We start from the raw sequence: 15,689 nt of genomic DNA, 5'->3' as shown, positions 1-15,689 counted from the left end.
AACAAAAAAAAAAAAACGTTACAGGTGACCAGTTCCTATGTCAATGTTCCTGTCCTCATTAAAAATAGGAATCCATATTATACAAGCATCCCAACTTCCGAATATATTAAATAAACTCTCTTAACTTGCAGTCCAAACTCACTTTTCCTTCTACAGAAGCTGCTAACTTACTACCAAGCTATAGGTAGTGTTCACCAGCAGTTGCTAATTGTATGTTTGGCTAATTGTATGGCAGTGTTAGCTAACAGTATAGTAGTGTTAGCTAATAGCACGGGAGTGCTAGCTGACAGTAGCTAGGGGTATACTTCCCTAAACAGTAGCTACCAGTATTGTTTGCCAACAGTAGCTAGACTAAGGCAGTGTTCAACAACAGTAGCTAATAGTCTTATTTACTAACAGTGGCTAATGGTAGTGTTTGTTAACAGTAGCCAAACATAGTGTTCACTAATAGTAGCTAATTGTAGTGTTCGCTAACAGTAGCTGACAGTAGACGTAGCTAACAATAGCTAATGGTAGTGTTCACCAACAGTAGCTAACTGTAATGTTTGCTAACAGTAGCTAACAGTAACTAATGGTTTTATTAGGGAACAGTAGCTAACTGTAGTGTTCAATAATGGTGTTAACGAACTTTTTTAATCTCTTCTATTCTTTTTCTCCTTTGTTTTTACTCAATGGATTAGAGATTACTGTGTATCTTAGACCACTGTCTTTTGTTTGTTATCTCACAAGTTAGCATTGTTGTAAACTTTGCCATCATTGTTTTTGCTCCTCTTTTTGCTCGTTTGTTTTTGTTGCTGTATGTTTCAGTGATTAAAAAACCAGCAGTTACAAAGTTGTTTAGCTTGGAACAGACAAAAGGTGATAAGATAAGATAGGATTCCTAAACATAGTTACGATTTGCTTCTGTAAAACCAAAGTGGGAAAACATCCAGTATTAGACTCTCCCTATTTTAACTTAAAACTTGTAAGAAAGGAAGTTTCTGTAATACGGCTCCTGGGCTGCAACAATTATACCTTTCTTTAGTGCTGGAATATGTAGATGAAATATGTGTTTAGTGTTGGAAAAAAATGTAAACAAGGCTTCCTATGTGTATATGAGCATCACAAAATATCAAGAACAATATGATATCAATTCAAAATGTCTGTGGAAATGTGTGAATTGAGGAAAAAATCATTTAAATGTTGAGTTTGCTACACAAGCACCCCGAATGCTGCTGAATTTTGTGTGTCAATATGTTATGAATGAAGCAGTTAACAAAATTACAAGGAGGAATCAAATGCACCATTATTGTCTTAATAGCAGTCTGTGTAAAATGTAAACTGTAATACTGCAATCCAACATTACAGGAAGGCAACGCCAAAATACTGTGTGGAGCACAGAATTATAGCACAAGTGCTGTCTTTGTCATTTATCCTTTTTTTTTTTTTTTCGATGAACACTATTTTTTTTTAACACATTTGTAAGAAAAAAATCCTTTCTCTACACACTGTAGCGCTCATTTTCCCCACAATTACACTGCTCATCAAGTCTACGGTAACCTACCTCAGCGTTTCTGAGCTCTACTTCTACACACTTTTCCATTATTTTCCATTCCACTAGAAGTTATCCTTTATGAAAAAAGGGAAATACATATCAAAAAATGCAGTGAATAATAAAGAATGATTAAATAAGGTTCAATAAAACATGAACATTGGTCCATATTCTCATATTGCCTTGTAGAGCTGCTCCACCGTACGGAAGTTTCCATGTTGAGCCCAGATCATCACTGAAGGGTTAACAACGCCGTCGCCCTTTCCCGCTCCTTGAGCTCTGCAACATGTGCTCAGATGAGAGAACGTTAAAAAGAAATAAATGCAAAGTCTTTCACCTCCTTTGTCCACCTTTTCTTTCGTTCTTGTTGCCTCTTCAGTCTTTCTCCCAACCTCTCTACCCTCTTTTTCCTCGATCTCTCCTCCGGGGTTTGGAAAGATGGATTCAGGAAAGCTAAAAAGTTCTCTCTGATTTTTTTTTTGTTTTGTTTTGATTTTCCCTCCATAGTTTTCACCCCCAGCCTTACACAAGGGTGGGGGAGCTGATGTCTCCTCTTCCTCCTCCTCCATGTAAAGGGAGGAGCTGGATGAGGATCTTTCCTTCCTCGCCTCCTCCTCCTCTTCCTCCTCCTCCTCCTCCCCCTCTGCCTCCTCTCTAGAAGGGCGAGTTGGGGGAGCAGGTGTTACTGGCTGAGCTGATGGAGATGTCATCAGAGTCAGATGGGAGGCTGGGGTTCGGGGAAGGGTCAGAGCAAGTGTCAGGGGTCAGAGAGGGAGGGGCCACGGGCAGGCCAGGGAGGCAACTGGGAGGCTCCGCCCGTAGTGTTTTTGTTGTCAGTGTTGTTTCTGTTGTTGTCACCGTCGGAGTCGTCTGCGTCTTCACATCCGGGTGGCATCCTCGTCTGAGAACCTTCCCCTCCTTATCAAGAGGGGTGGCCTGGGAGAAGGAGGAACAGGAGAACGTCATGATTAGATCCTCTGATCCAGCAGCACAGTAGATGATCCAGTATGGAGGACCAGGGGAGCCATGCACATGTTCATTAAGTTATTAATTGATGTTTAATTGGACAGTCAAAAGAGGGATTAACAAAAGCCATAATAGTATCTAATTTAAGGACATTTAAAAGAATGCATTATATTCCATTGTAATTTCTATTTCTGTTACTGCATTTCATACTCAGAATCAGAATAAGGAACACTTTATTGATCCCCAGGGGGAAATTGTTTGCATTGTAGTTGTTCTCATTCAAGAACAGAAGTATACATGAGCATATAGAAAATACAAGAAAATAAGAAAATTGATGTATTAATGGGCTTTATTCTAATATTAATGAATCCACACACTAAAAACACTAAGTTAAAACAGACCCAGCGATACAGGGTTAATTTTGCTCTGTAACAATAGGTAGAAATGATTGTTTTGATGCAGTAATTATCATAATATTATTATACAAATAACACCAACACTGGGTCAAAACACCCCATCCCTTTTTAATGCTAGATTATTCCATTCAATTGTTGCCTTTATTAATGTATTTTTTTTGTTATTCTTTTATTCATTTCTTTTATTTACTCCTCTTGTCAGTGTCCAATTACTGTAAATACCACCCAGTGAATTTATAACTATAAACCTTTGTAAGCATGCACCTCTAGGTCCTCCATAAATCAATAGTGGATAAAGTCACACAACAATGGGCGCTGAATAGGTCTGGTGTTAGCAGGAGGCAGCCAGGTGGGAAGCACGACATCAATCAAAAACGCACTGAAACTGAAAGCAACAAGCGAGGGAGCAGGGGTTTCTTTGGAGGGCAGCATTCACAAAGAAACTGTAAACAAAAAGTGACAAAAACCTCAGCCACATCGGTTTCTTCACTTTGTTATGAAAGAACTGGGTTTTGCTCAACACAGACATTTAGGACATTCACAAGGGTAATTAAAAGCATAACTTTGACTTCCGCATTCAAACACTGGCAAAAGACAGACAAGAACAATGCATATGCTGTGTGGAACACATGTTTACAGCGAGCGAGGGATGAAAGGAAAGAAGCAAAAAGCCAGCCACAAAGACCACCGAGCAGGAGCAACATGGAGCTGTCAATGCAGCACAGCAGCAGTCAGTCAGGGCTGCACGCAGGGAGGAGGGAGGGGGACATCAATCTCAGAGACACTATTTTGGCTTTGTTGTGATTTCTTGCTGGTTTTTGACCATCTATCCGGTCGTGTCTCTATAGAAACCTGGCGTACCTTATCCAGTACATGGCCGGGTGCTGGTAGAAATCCAACGACCCAGATCTCTGCATAGAAAAGCTGTCATCCAGCTGAACACAAAGAGAAACCAGCACAATCAATCCAAACACCAGTCAATTTTTTTTTGAAAACAGAAATACTTCACTCAGAAAGTCGAATCTGTCTGTCTACCTTTGTAAACAACTTGGTGTGATGGGTACAGTTTTAGAGCAACCTTAAATGGATAGTTTGAATTATTTGAAGTGGGGTTGTATGAGGTACTTATGGATAGTCTGTATATCACCTACAGTAGGTGCCAGAAAAGCTGAGAAGGGGCCAGCACAGAGGCTAAGCAATGAACTTCTGTGGACAGTATCAGCAAAAAAAACGTATATTATCCACCTAAAAAAGACCCACTCACTCAGTATCAGTTTAAGTGTACACTATTTAGAATATTTTCACCATTTTACCTTGCCATCAGACAGCCTTTTCCATTGGAAACCGCCATAAATCAACCAAACTCCATCGGCAAAAACAGCAATTTTACTCCACAGAACATACATATAGTTGCTGGTCTACTGCTGCTTTGATCTGTTTATTTGTTTGTTATTTTGTAACTTCAGTGAAGCTGAATTAATACTATAAAACACCAGAGTCACACAAAAACACAATTAAACTAATCGATCGAAGCAGCGATAAACCAGCAGCTCCCATGCTCTGCAAGGTAATATTCTGGATTTTGCTAATGGAGTTTGGTTGACTTGGATTTGAAAATATGATTTGAGAGATGTTTGTAAGTTTACTGTACAAAAATCTAAAGCAGGATTTCAATTTTTTGAGGGTCAGTTAAAATGATAAGCATGTAGGACAGGCATCTGTCTGTCAAACCATCTTAAAATACATAGAATAATTTTAAAAGTAAGATTTTGTGTCACAGTATTGTTTTTTAAGTGGCCATTTTGCTGCTGACCACGGCAGTACATGGCTTAGAATCTGTGCTGCGGTTCTCCAAGCTGGGGGCATGTCGACCGCTGATGGTAATATTGATAACTACCCTTCACAACCCCTCTTCAAAAAATCCAAACTATCCCTTTAACAATCAGACCAGTTGGTTCATGGGTATTGTAGTCTCTAGTGGTTGTGACTTACAGAAATGACTGACACTCCTGCAGTGGTGTCGTTGACCTTTGGACTGGTGTTGAAGTGCTTCTTTATCTTTCCTGCTACTGACAGTTGATGATCGTTCTCACACAGACCCTCATCCTGTATCGAGCAAAGAAGGAGTGGAAAAAAAGTGTCAGCGCTTACGGGAAAATATTATGACTCATTAAATGTGAGGGCTCTATTAGTGTTGTACTTACAGTGACCCAAGGGTGCTCTAGCACCTGGAGGGCAGTGTATCTCTGATCCACCTCCACCTCCAGCATGGATCGAATCAGCTCCTGCAAACAAACATGAGTTTTATTACCACTGTTGTTAAATACTCAGTTCTGATTGGTCAATTATAGCATTCCAGGGTCTGTTATTACAGACCGTTGCTATGGACACAGTCAGATCATAGACTGTAGAGGAGCAAAATCATTTTTAAATTACTAAAATAAACCCCTTCAGGATGATTCGAGACCTGCATCACCCTATCTGGGTATATTTCGCACTAATGACCTGCTCACCATACATTACTGTCCCTTACAAACACATGATGTCCGCACAGACACAGATACTCACTTTGGCTGTCTCTGACACATTGTCCCAGTACGGTAGAGGAAATTCTAGCTGTCCCATTAGTATCTGATCAAAGAGCACTTCTTGATCGTCGCTGCTCCTGCGAACAAAATAAAATAGCACTTTGATTAACAGTGTTCAACCCTCCCAATTTTCCCAGAAAACATTCATTGCCCCCTCCGTATTTCCCCCCGTGATCACAATTCTCCCATGTTTCTCCCAAATTCTGACACATTTTTACAATTTTTTTTTGTCCTTTCATGATCACAACCCGACTCTGGCGCTGTGCAGTGTGTATAACCCCTACAACTCCTAAAGTCTACACCCAGAGGGCAATACAGCTTCACCAAACAAGACTTTCTGGAAAGAAGTCTGTCTTACAGGATAGGGGCATTCATTTTGTAAAATCTACTGCGTCAATTTTCCTTTAGGGCCAGGGCAAAAGAAGAAATGCAAGTTAATGCTAGACGTACTCTATATTCTTTCCTTTTCCTGGGATTAAAATTAAAAGTATTAAATATAAAATGCTGTAGCCATTTTGAAATCCTCCCTATTTTTGAGGTCTCAATAACAAGTATGATCAGTTCTTACCCTCTAAATGGTGGGAAACCACACAGCAGGATGTAGGTGATGACTCCAGCTGCCCAGATGTCCACCTTAAGGCCATACCTGCACAAACACCAGGAAATGTGATGACTTCAAGCCAGAGCAGAGCAGCATAGTTCCTTTTAAAGAAGCAATATTTGAAAACCTAGCGCTCAAACATTACCAATGCATCCCTCACTGAATTCACCCCACGACCCCAAAAATACACTGGAGTTGGAGTTTAGTGACTGCCTGCCAAACCCCATTAACATATTGCTCAATTTAACTGTTACAAACATCTACTCCTTCTAAAGGATTATTGATGATTTCTTATGACTCATAAACAGACAATAACTCATTCGGAAAGCCCTCAGCATTAACTATAACGCCAATAAACGTGAAATGAGCAAAAAACTGTTATTCTGGCCCACAATATTAATTTCAAAGGAGAACATGCTGGCTGTAGTGATATTTCTCCTTTAAGAATAATTTCGACTTACCCTGTTTCTGCAATGATTTCAGGTGCTACATATGTTGGGGTCCCGCAGACAGTGTAGAGCGGTCCGTCTACCACGGTCGCCAAACCAAAGTCTCCCAGTTTCAGGCTCTTGCTGCCGTCTGCATGCTCATACACCTAAAAACATACACAGTAAAAATGCTGTTAAAAGTATAATCTTATGTACAATCCAGACCGTGAGGCATAATAACTCCTCTGTTTGTTAAATGTTAAATTCTCCTCCTCCTTCTCAGTGTCCAGTTTCCAGTTAGGGGGTAGTGGTGTATACTGCTGTAGGTCTGTAGAACCACTGGGGGACACCATAGTCTGAAAAATGCCCAAATCCTGCACATGGTGGCTTTGAACCCACAGAGCCCCTCAGCTCAGTGGATCAGAGAAGTTCATACACATCATTAACAGTTCATTTTAACCGAAATCATGATGTTTTCCTAAAAAAGTTAACACAGTACTACTGTTGCCTAAACCTCTGCAACAGAAAAATTAAAATAATATATATTTTTTTAAATGAAGATAATAAGTCAACTAAGTCTAAAAACAGCAAAGGGCTGTATTCACCAAGGCATTTTTTTTTCTAGAAGTATGTATTTTTAAAAATTGTTTTCAATGGGAGCACCACATATTTACACTCTGCTACAATTGCCAGCAGCATGGCAAGGCGCTGAGTGTGTATTCTGCACTGAGTGTTTGGTGTTTTTCTGGTTGTCAAGAGTTGAAAAATGTTCAACTTTGGGTGAAATGTTCTACTTGTCATGGCCATTTTTTTCTACCAAGCTGTACAGTGGAGGACAGATGGGACAAATAGGCTAGCACAACTTATGTCCTGCTCATCCGGGATGACAGAAAAAGTTAGCGACTTGCTGGTGAACACAGTGAATCGCTCAGCAGCTAAAAAGCCTGATATTTACCTCAGGAGTTGGTGGAGATCAAAAACAGAGCAAAAAGGAGAGTGAATACTGGACTTATATTCAACAGGTGTCCTGAAACATGACTCCAAATAGATGTTAATGTTGCTCTGTGTCTGCAAAAGGACTTTGTAAATAAAACTGTCACATTTCTGCTTGTTTCATGTATTAATGTGAAGGAGGTTTCATCTGACCTGTGTGGCATGGATTTATGATAGAGTCATGGGAGTGATGAGGAGACTGTCGGAACAGAAACAGCTGACAAGTCTTGTGAGTTAAATGTTTGCTACATCAGAAAATTATTTGGAAAAGAAGATTTTGCTATTTGCTATACCTTTTTTTATTGCAATACTTCTAAATGCTTATTAATATATGTTTATGTAAACATGGCTGCTTGTGAGGATTTCAGAAATAATGTTAGATGTTAATTTGTCCATATTCCGCATGTATTTATGATTTATCTCTACATAACGGGTACTTTGAAAATAAAGAAAACGGACAACTTTGTGGAGCTAACTGACAAATAGCCAACACGTTTCTCTTTTGGCAGCCCACTCAACCACAGCACTTTTTATTTAATTGAAACAGTCAGAGAGCAAAGAAGGGGAGAAAGAGCAAAAGAGACACGGGAGAAGAAGCTACAACCATATCCAAGGTCAGGAAGGGTTTGCTTTTGAGTGGAACATTTTGAAAGTGTGAGTCTGGCCCGACTATCACTTATAATGAGCGACTCAGGGTGGTGGAAAGGAGCAAGGAGGGGATGAAGGACAGCAAATTGAGGGAAAGATGATGAGGAGGTCGACAGAAGGGAGAGGGAGGGAAGGCTGGAGAAGGAGTGTGCGAGGGCAGCAGGGATGAGTCATCTCTCTCTCCTCGGTGAGAGTCCAGAGTGATGAGTGATATTACTTCACTGTTCATTGAGAAAGGAGGGGGGGGCTATACTGCGGCAAGTTACATGAGCATGTATGAACGTGTGAACTCACCAGCAGGTTCTCTGGTTTGATGTCTCTGTGCACAATGTTGAGGCTGTGGAGGTATTTGATGGCGTTGGCCAGATTGTAGAGCATGCCGCTGGCGTCTCTCTCCGTGTATCTGTTGGCAGAGGTGATGGCATCGAACAGATCTCCCCCCTGTGGACAAATCACAACGGACAGACGGGTCGTCAGTGTTACGAACAATGTCAAGGGAGTTTGCGTGGCGTCTTCGCACACAGAACCTGACAGATTCACTTCCAGGCTTTCACAGTTGCTCATCTTGTCTGCTGAGAAGACATTTTTTTTGCAGGAAAGTTGATTTAGTAGTGAGGATTTTTGTTTTCTCAGCAGTTGAAGTGGTCAACTACACAGATTACTGTAATTAGTTTGAGGGATATTTACACCCTGGGTGCAAATTACAGTGTTGGCTATGGACACTTAGGCGCTTGCCTCTGCCAAGCTAGGCCATTTACACCCAGGTGTAAATAGCCACACTGGCTGTTCCACCCTTGATGCAAATAGCATCTGCCTTCAAAAAATACCCTGCAGCAGGCACAGGCTTGGAGAGGTGACTGGGACCAGAACAGCACAGGAGTTAGGAGTAATTGTTATTGATAATGCATTACACTTTAACAGTTAAAAAAGTAAATACTCTCTGTAGTTTTTGAGAAGAATATTTTCTACTATTACTTGATAGTTTATCACCAGTATTTTTATTTGTAGTTGAGTGATATTTCAGTGGCATAACAGCGCTTGCACAGATTTTCTGTACTCTTTCCACCGCTGCTGTTTCCTCTCTCCTCACCTGGCCTCCTCTGTCTTTAATATTTCCCTTTCATTGTATTTTTTTTCTTTTAATTTACCTTTTCTCTCAGGCTTTTTCTCAGTTTCTCGTGTTTTTCATTCTCCATGAATCTCTCTTTCTTTCTCATCCTCTCTGTGTCTCTCTCCCACAGTGGACTAAGTGGAACAGAAGCTTAAAATAGGGTTGAATCTCTCAGTATCTCTCTCCCAGTACAGACTCGGGAACACTGTCAGTGTCCAACCTGCACAGTGACAGTTATTTAAACATGAGAGCTGTCAAATGCCACAGCCTCTAACCAACGCATCTGCACTCCTCTACCTGTGGACACTCAGACATTACACTTGTATATGATTGTGTAACACCTCATTCCAAAAGCGTGGACATTAATATGCTGCTACAACATCCTTCATTCTTCTTGGAGGTTGGCCACAAGATTTTATAACTTGGCTGCAGGGAGTTTTCTTGCATCCAGCTACAGGAGCGTTACTGACGAAGCCTGGCTCACAGTTGGCATCGCATGTCTATTGGACGGGGTTGAGGCCTCTGTAAAAGCCAGTTCCACACCGTCTTCAAAAACATCTATTTATGGTCCTCACTTTGTCACATTGAAACAGGAAAGAGTTGCCAGTTTTCCCTTAATTGAAACTAATGGACCGAGCTCAAAACAACAACAAAATAGCGAAAAGAGACAGTTTCGTTGACTCATAATTTTAAACAACAGTTTTCACTGATGAAAATGAGACAATAACTAATAAATAAAAAGTAATTTATTATGATAAAAACTATGATGAAATCTATTACTTATCTATCACATTTATCAACAAATAAAAACAAGACAAAAATGTGAGGAATGGGCAAATTGGGAAAAGAGCAGGGATGCATCGTAATCCAAATAAGTTATTCGGGAAAGCACATATAACACGACGGATGAACAAACCAAACACTGACGATGGATTCTGCCTTTCATGTTTTCCATGAATTTCTCAGCCACCGTCAGTTCTCCTTCACGCTCGCCATTAGATGGCGCTAAATCCTACACACTGGACCTTTAGCTCATTGAGTCCGCTTTCACTCCAGGCATGACGTAATGAAAATATTGAATCAGGCATCGGGAGAGACAGGAGAGAGACTCCAACACCAACATCGCCAAAGATACACGGCAGGTGATCCAAAACATCACAAACTACAAAAGCACCTCCGTTTTGAGTGAGTCCATGTTACCACAAGAGCTAAACACATTTTATGCTCACTTTGATCACCACTAGATGGCACCACATCCTACACAGCGGCCCTTGAGCTAAACTAGTCTGGCTAAGACTAAAACAATTCAGATGACTAAAATATGATTAAAAACTAAAAGGAAAATTAAGAAAATTTGTGGTCACAATTAAAGCAGTCACTGTCTGCCTTCTCCCCGCCAGACTCCATTAACATATCCTCCCGGTCCCCGTCATTCTTGAAGTGACTCTTTCCACCTCATTCATCCACACCCTCCACTCGATCCTCCTCCCTTGGACGTGCTCACACGCGTTTCTTGCACAGATTGCCTCTCATCTATATTCTGTAGTACTCTACGCCACAACACGAACAGATGGATCACATTCCTGCCTCCTGAATTATGCACCAGCATTTCTTGACTCAGAGAGCGGCCGGGAATAAAGAATGTGAACACACGAGCGCTCGGGGCCACAGACCGATTCTCTCTAGCCCACACTGTGTGACTGGTTGGAATTCATCATTTGCCTCCCCGGCTGAATGTTGCTGCTCTGTCTTTGTCACCATTTCTGCCTCTCTGTCCCTCTCAAATTGGAGATAATGATCATCACCATGCAGCATATAGAGAACACATCTATTCATTTAATTCTTAGTTTGGCCAAATATCCAAGTCTGTCCATAACCAGAGCAGATGAGGCGCAAACACACAAAAATAAACATGTAATTACAGTACACACACACACACCTTGACCAGCTCCATGACCAGATAGAGTTCGTTGTAAGTATCCACCTCCTCTATGAGCAGGACGATATTTGGATGTTTGACCCTGCGGAGGATGGCCACCTCGTTCTGGATCATGTGCTCCTGGAATAAAAATAGAAATGCATTTTATAGTCAAGTATAACAAATTTATCAGAGGAATAAAGAGTAACTTCACACCAAGCTGAAAAGCAGTGTTTCTCCATCCTTTCTAGCTGAAAGTTTAAAGTCTCCTTCCACTCAAAAATATGCTTTTCTTCTTCTATGTCTTCTGTTCACATTCATCTTTTGAAAGTTGAAAGTAGGAAGTTTCTCTGTGCCCACTGTAAAACTGATTTTAAGCGGTGGGCCTATGAGCGAATACGCTTTGACATATTTTCACTTGAATACAGTACAAGGCAAGATATTTAAAGTCTAGTGCCTGAACTCTTGTACTCTTGTGCTTCCCAAAAAGCCTCACAATTACGAAGATTCTAACAAAATATGCTTTATTTGTAAATGAAGAAGTGCATTTGAGGGGTAATCCACAAAGAAGCAAAATCTTCTCCACGCTCAAAATTCTGAACTAACAGAAGTGCACAGAGCATTGATTGATTTCAATAACAATGACAAACTTTGTGTTTCTTTTCAGTACCTGTGACAAAAAAAAAGATAAATACAAAAGAGTAAAACATTGTACATGTATATCGTGCAGGGGACTGATTGGTGGAGCTCGCAGCAAACCACCAGTCCCCTCAGAATCTATGTACATTTAAGTCAATTGACTTAGATAGACTGTCATAGATTGTAGTTTACCTTGCCTCTGCATTTGCCCTTGTTGATGATCTTCAGAGCGTACTCTCGTCCCGTGGAGTGCTCCACACATTCCCGAACAACCGCAAAGTTTCCATCGCCCAACATGCGTCCCACCTTGTAGCGGTCTGATATGTAGGACGGCACAGCTGGAACCTCATCGACCAGAACCTCAGCTGCGGGGAGGAAGCATGAGGTTTAGAGCAGCTGAGGGACTCGAGAATGTAAACCAGTTTACACTCCTTCAGTTTGGTGCTTTCGTGCACTTTTTAAGAACTTACTTTATACACTCAGGCATAGACCTAAAAAACCTTGTTAAAGCATTTACTGCAGCTGCTGTAATGACTTATAACATTTGACAAGTTAGATAATTAGTTAACTGGACAAAACGATGGGATTAATGAGATGATTTATAAATAAATAATTTACATTGATCAAACTGTAAGGACATTGTAAAAGGACTGATAAAAACAAATAAATACAGATAACACAGATACTTAAAATATATAAATGAATAAAGTAGATTTAATCATAAAACCAGTACCAATTATAGTAAGTTGAAAACAGGGAAATATGTGAAATCAGGGCTGTAACAAGGATTTTAGAAATACTGAAGTATAAGGGGTGTGGCTAGAGGGTAAGGGGTGGGGCATAGGTTACTAATGAAGGACGAACTCTGCTGTGTGGTGTCTCTGCCAAACTATTCATGAGTTTGGTCATATTATGTGAATCTGTTCAGAAGTTATGCGCCCTCTTGTTATAGGCCACACCCACTGCCACGCCCACTTCTGCCAAACCGCATTAACGGTTAGTCAGCAGTTTTGACTAAGACCTCAGTGTCCTCGGTGGTAGCTACAGCCCTGCAAGCAACCAATGTTCAATTATTAATTGATTTATAACTCTAAGAAGAGGGTTATCTGATTCCTTTTCAACTAAATAATAGTTCTATGACTCAATTTAAGGAGAGGAATAGCACATTAGTGTGAAAAGGTGAAGACGAAGACCAAAGGAGGGGAAAGGTGTGAGAAAACAAGGTGATGAGAACAGGACGTACAAATCAGAGGAAGAATACGGAGACAGGGGGAGGTGAGAGACACAGAGAGATGAATCAAAGGTCATGAACGTGATTCAGACATGCATGATATTTGCAAATACATCGCCTTTGCCCACTGATGGACAGATGGGACATACTTCCTCACCTTCAGCAGTAACAAGTCCATCCCCGTCTTCCACTGAGCTGGAAACTTTAGTGGAAGACAGAGAAGTGGAAGAACCCTGGGACCCCTGCAGAGAACAAAAAAAAGGGGCAGACAATTATTTAAATCTGCATTATTACCCAAAATAGTTTGTAATCCACTCCACACTCAACAAAGCACGCTGAAGCAGTCCCCTCCGCAACGGTCCCAGCTGAAACAAATGTCCAAAAATAGACAAAAGGACATTGTGCGACTCGTCTCATCCTCAGAACATCCTTAAGTCTGTCTTTGTGTTTGCATGTCTGTGTGTTGTATTGTGCTGCCTTGTATTATGTGCACACTGTGCTCACAAAAAGAGCCAGAACAGATTGACTTAAGCCACTGAGCTGAATATAAACCGGTTACTTATTCAAAGCACCTGTGTTTGTCCATGCTGGGACAGAAAATCACACCCAAATAAGCTCCCCTACATTCATAGAACTTTAAGTAATTCCTATTTAATTGCATGTTTCTAACTGCTATCTTTAATAAAGCATAAAAACACAAGGTTTGGTGACACTAACGATGGCAAATGGTAAGCAGGGGGTCATTAAAGGCAAAAGAGTGCGTCTGAGATGCAGCGTCTGCATCTATCTGAAGACCAAAACTCATTACACCGTCCACCTCCTAACCTTCTGTCTGGTTGTCATGGAAGCAACAAGGGTGGGAAGCGAGGATCTAGTTGGGACTGTAAATGAGAATCTACCACTCCTGTATTCCTGTCTTTTCTCCACTCCCATCCATATTTCTGTTTCTTTACTGTGCTGTTGTCCATTTATTTTATTAGACCATCACGTTTTCCTCAAGGGAGGAGAAATTAGAGCTTCTCCACTGAGCCATCATGAGTAGGCTAACAAGGCTAACTAACTTTTTAACTAGCTAGCAAGCAAGGTAATGCCTTGTTAACTTTTTAGTGAAGTAGCAAATAATGTCACATTTTGTTAACCTTTTAGCTAGCTAGAAAACAATGTAACATTTTGTTAACGTTTTGGCTAACAAGCAAACATGTAACACTTGCTAACATTTAATGAAGTAGTAAACAATATAACATCTTGTTAACATTTTAGCTAGCTAGCAAACAATGTAACATCTTATTAACGTCTTAGCTAACTAGCAAACAATGCAGTGTTATGTCTTTTAGCTATTTTTTAGCTAGTTAGCAAACCTTTTGTCAACTTCTTAGCTATCTAGAATATAATTTAACAGCTTTAAAAAAAACATTTAGCTAGTTAGCACACAATGTAATGTTTTGTTAACTTTTATCTTAATTAGAATACAATTTAACATCAATTTAGGTAGCTAGCAGGCAATATAATGTTTTGTTAACTTTTTAGCTAGTAAACAATGTCATTATTTGTTAATATTTTAGCTAGCTAGCAAATAATGTGGCATATTCAGACCAGCTAAAATGGTTTCCCCCCACTTTTATACTTTAAAAACCCCCTGGTACCTTTAATAAATCATAAAAACACAAGATTTGGTGACAATAATAACATCAGATGAATACTGCCTGCCATGTGGTTGGCAGTTATTTTAAATTAAATTTTTACTGGTCATCAGGGTGAAAGATAGTGGCTGAGATGTGGTGTCTGCATCTATTTGAAGGGGGAAAAAACTCATTACACCCTCCACCTCCTAACCTTCTGTCTGGTTGTCATGGAAGCAACAAGGGTGGGAAGCGAGGATCTAGTCGGGACTGTAAATGAGAATCTACCACTCCTGTATTTCTGTCTTTTCTCCACTCCTGTCCATCTTTGTGTCCTCCTCAACTTTAAATTCTTTCACTACATTTGGACAATTTGGTTATGCTCCATTTGCCTGAGCAGGCACCTGTCAGGACAGTTAGTATCTTCATTCGTTAAAAGATCTTTCAATCTTTTCTCCCTCTCTCTCGCCACCTCTCTCCTCTCTCCTGCATGACAGTCAGTCCTGAGGACACAGCAGTGGAAAGATCTCTGTGGTTTGGGGGTTTCCGAGTCCCACAGGTGCAGCAGGCACGTGCAGAACATCCAGTGATGGAAGTGGGCACAATTTCTCTAAAAAAAAATATAAGTGGAGCCACCTGGCTGATGTGAATTATTAACAAGTGCTGGTTGAGCTGTAAATGGTTGGTACTATATCTTCATGTAGAACCCAAAGAGAGCGGTGCATCACCAGTCTGGTGGTGAAAACCTCTGACTAACGTCGTCTAGCAGATGATACATTTTTCCTCTCACCTCTCATTTCAGTGCAGGTGTAGTATTTTTGATGCTCTCTCATGACAAATTCACACCGCATAGTATAATTCACACATCAGTAGATCCTGGCTCCTGAGAGGAGATGAGATCTAAAATGTGTTGCAGAATTAATGGATGCTGGCCATTGTTGTGATAATGGCCCAGAACACATTTGTAACAGGGTGACATGCAAAAATGGCATCAGAGAAT

The 15,689-nt window shown here is 40.5% G+C and overlaps 1 protein-coding gene across 2 annotated transcripts in view; it reads right to left on the bottom strand.

The window, feature by feature from the left end:
* Positions 1–359: 359 nt before the first annotated feature.
* dclk1a (doublecortin-like kinase 1a) overlaps positions 360–15,689 on the bottom strand; it is an 85,080-nt gene continuing 69,750 nt past the window's right edge. Inside the window, exons 7-17 of one of the 2 annotated variants that reach the window (XM_084729808.1) lie at positions 13,228–13,312; positions 12,032–12,204; positions 11,222–11,341; positions 8,466–8,612; positions 6,564–6,697; positions 6,070–6,147; positions 5,482–5,578; positions 5,118–5,198; positions 4,906–5,019; positions 3,775–3,848; positions 2,267–2,467 (exon numbers count right to left, since the gene is read on the bottom strand). In XM_084729808.1, the coding sequence (XP_084585934.1) occupies positions 2,410–2,467; positions 3,775–3,848; positions 4,906–5,019; positions 5,118–5,198; positions 5,482–5,578; positions 6,070–6,147; positions 6,564–6,697; positions 8,466–8,612; positions 11,222–11,341; positions 12,032–12,204; positions 13,228–13,312 (1,161 nt within the window). In that variant the 3' untranslated portion in view covers positions 2,267–2,409. Of the gene's footprint in view, positions 2,468–3,774; positions 3,849–4,905; positions 5,020–5,117; positions 5,199–5,481; positions 5,579–6,069; positions 6,148–6,563; positions 6,698–8,465; positions 8,613–11,221; positions 11,342–12,031; positions 12,205–13,227; positions 13,313–15,689 lie in introns of both variants that reach the window. The other variant, XM_084729809.1, reaches the window with a different exon arrangement.

The sequence above is a fragment of the Lutjanus erythropterus genome, chromosome 11 (assembly GCF_056507025.1).
Source record: "Lutjanus erythropterus isolate fLutEry1 chromosome 11, fLutEry1.hap2, whole genome shotgun sequence".
In the NCBI taxonomy this organism is placed as follows: domain Eukaryota; kingdom Metazoa; phylum Chordata; class Actinopteri; order Lutjaniformes; family Lutjanidae; genus Lutjanus; species Lutjanus erythropterus.
The sequence above is the reverse complement of the archived record's forward strand: the minus strand, read 5'-3'. Positions and strand labels throughout refer to the sequence as shown.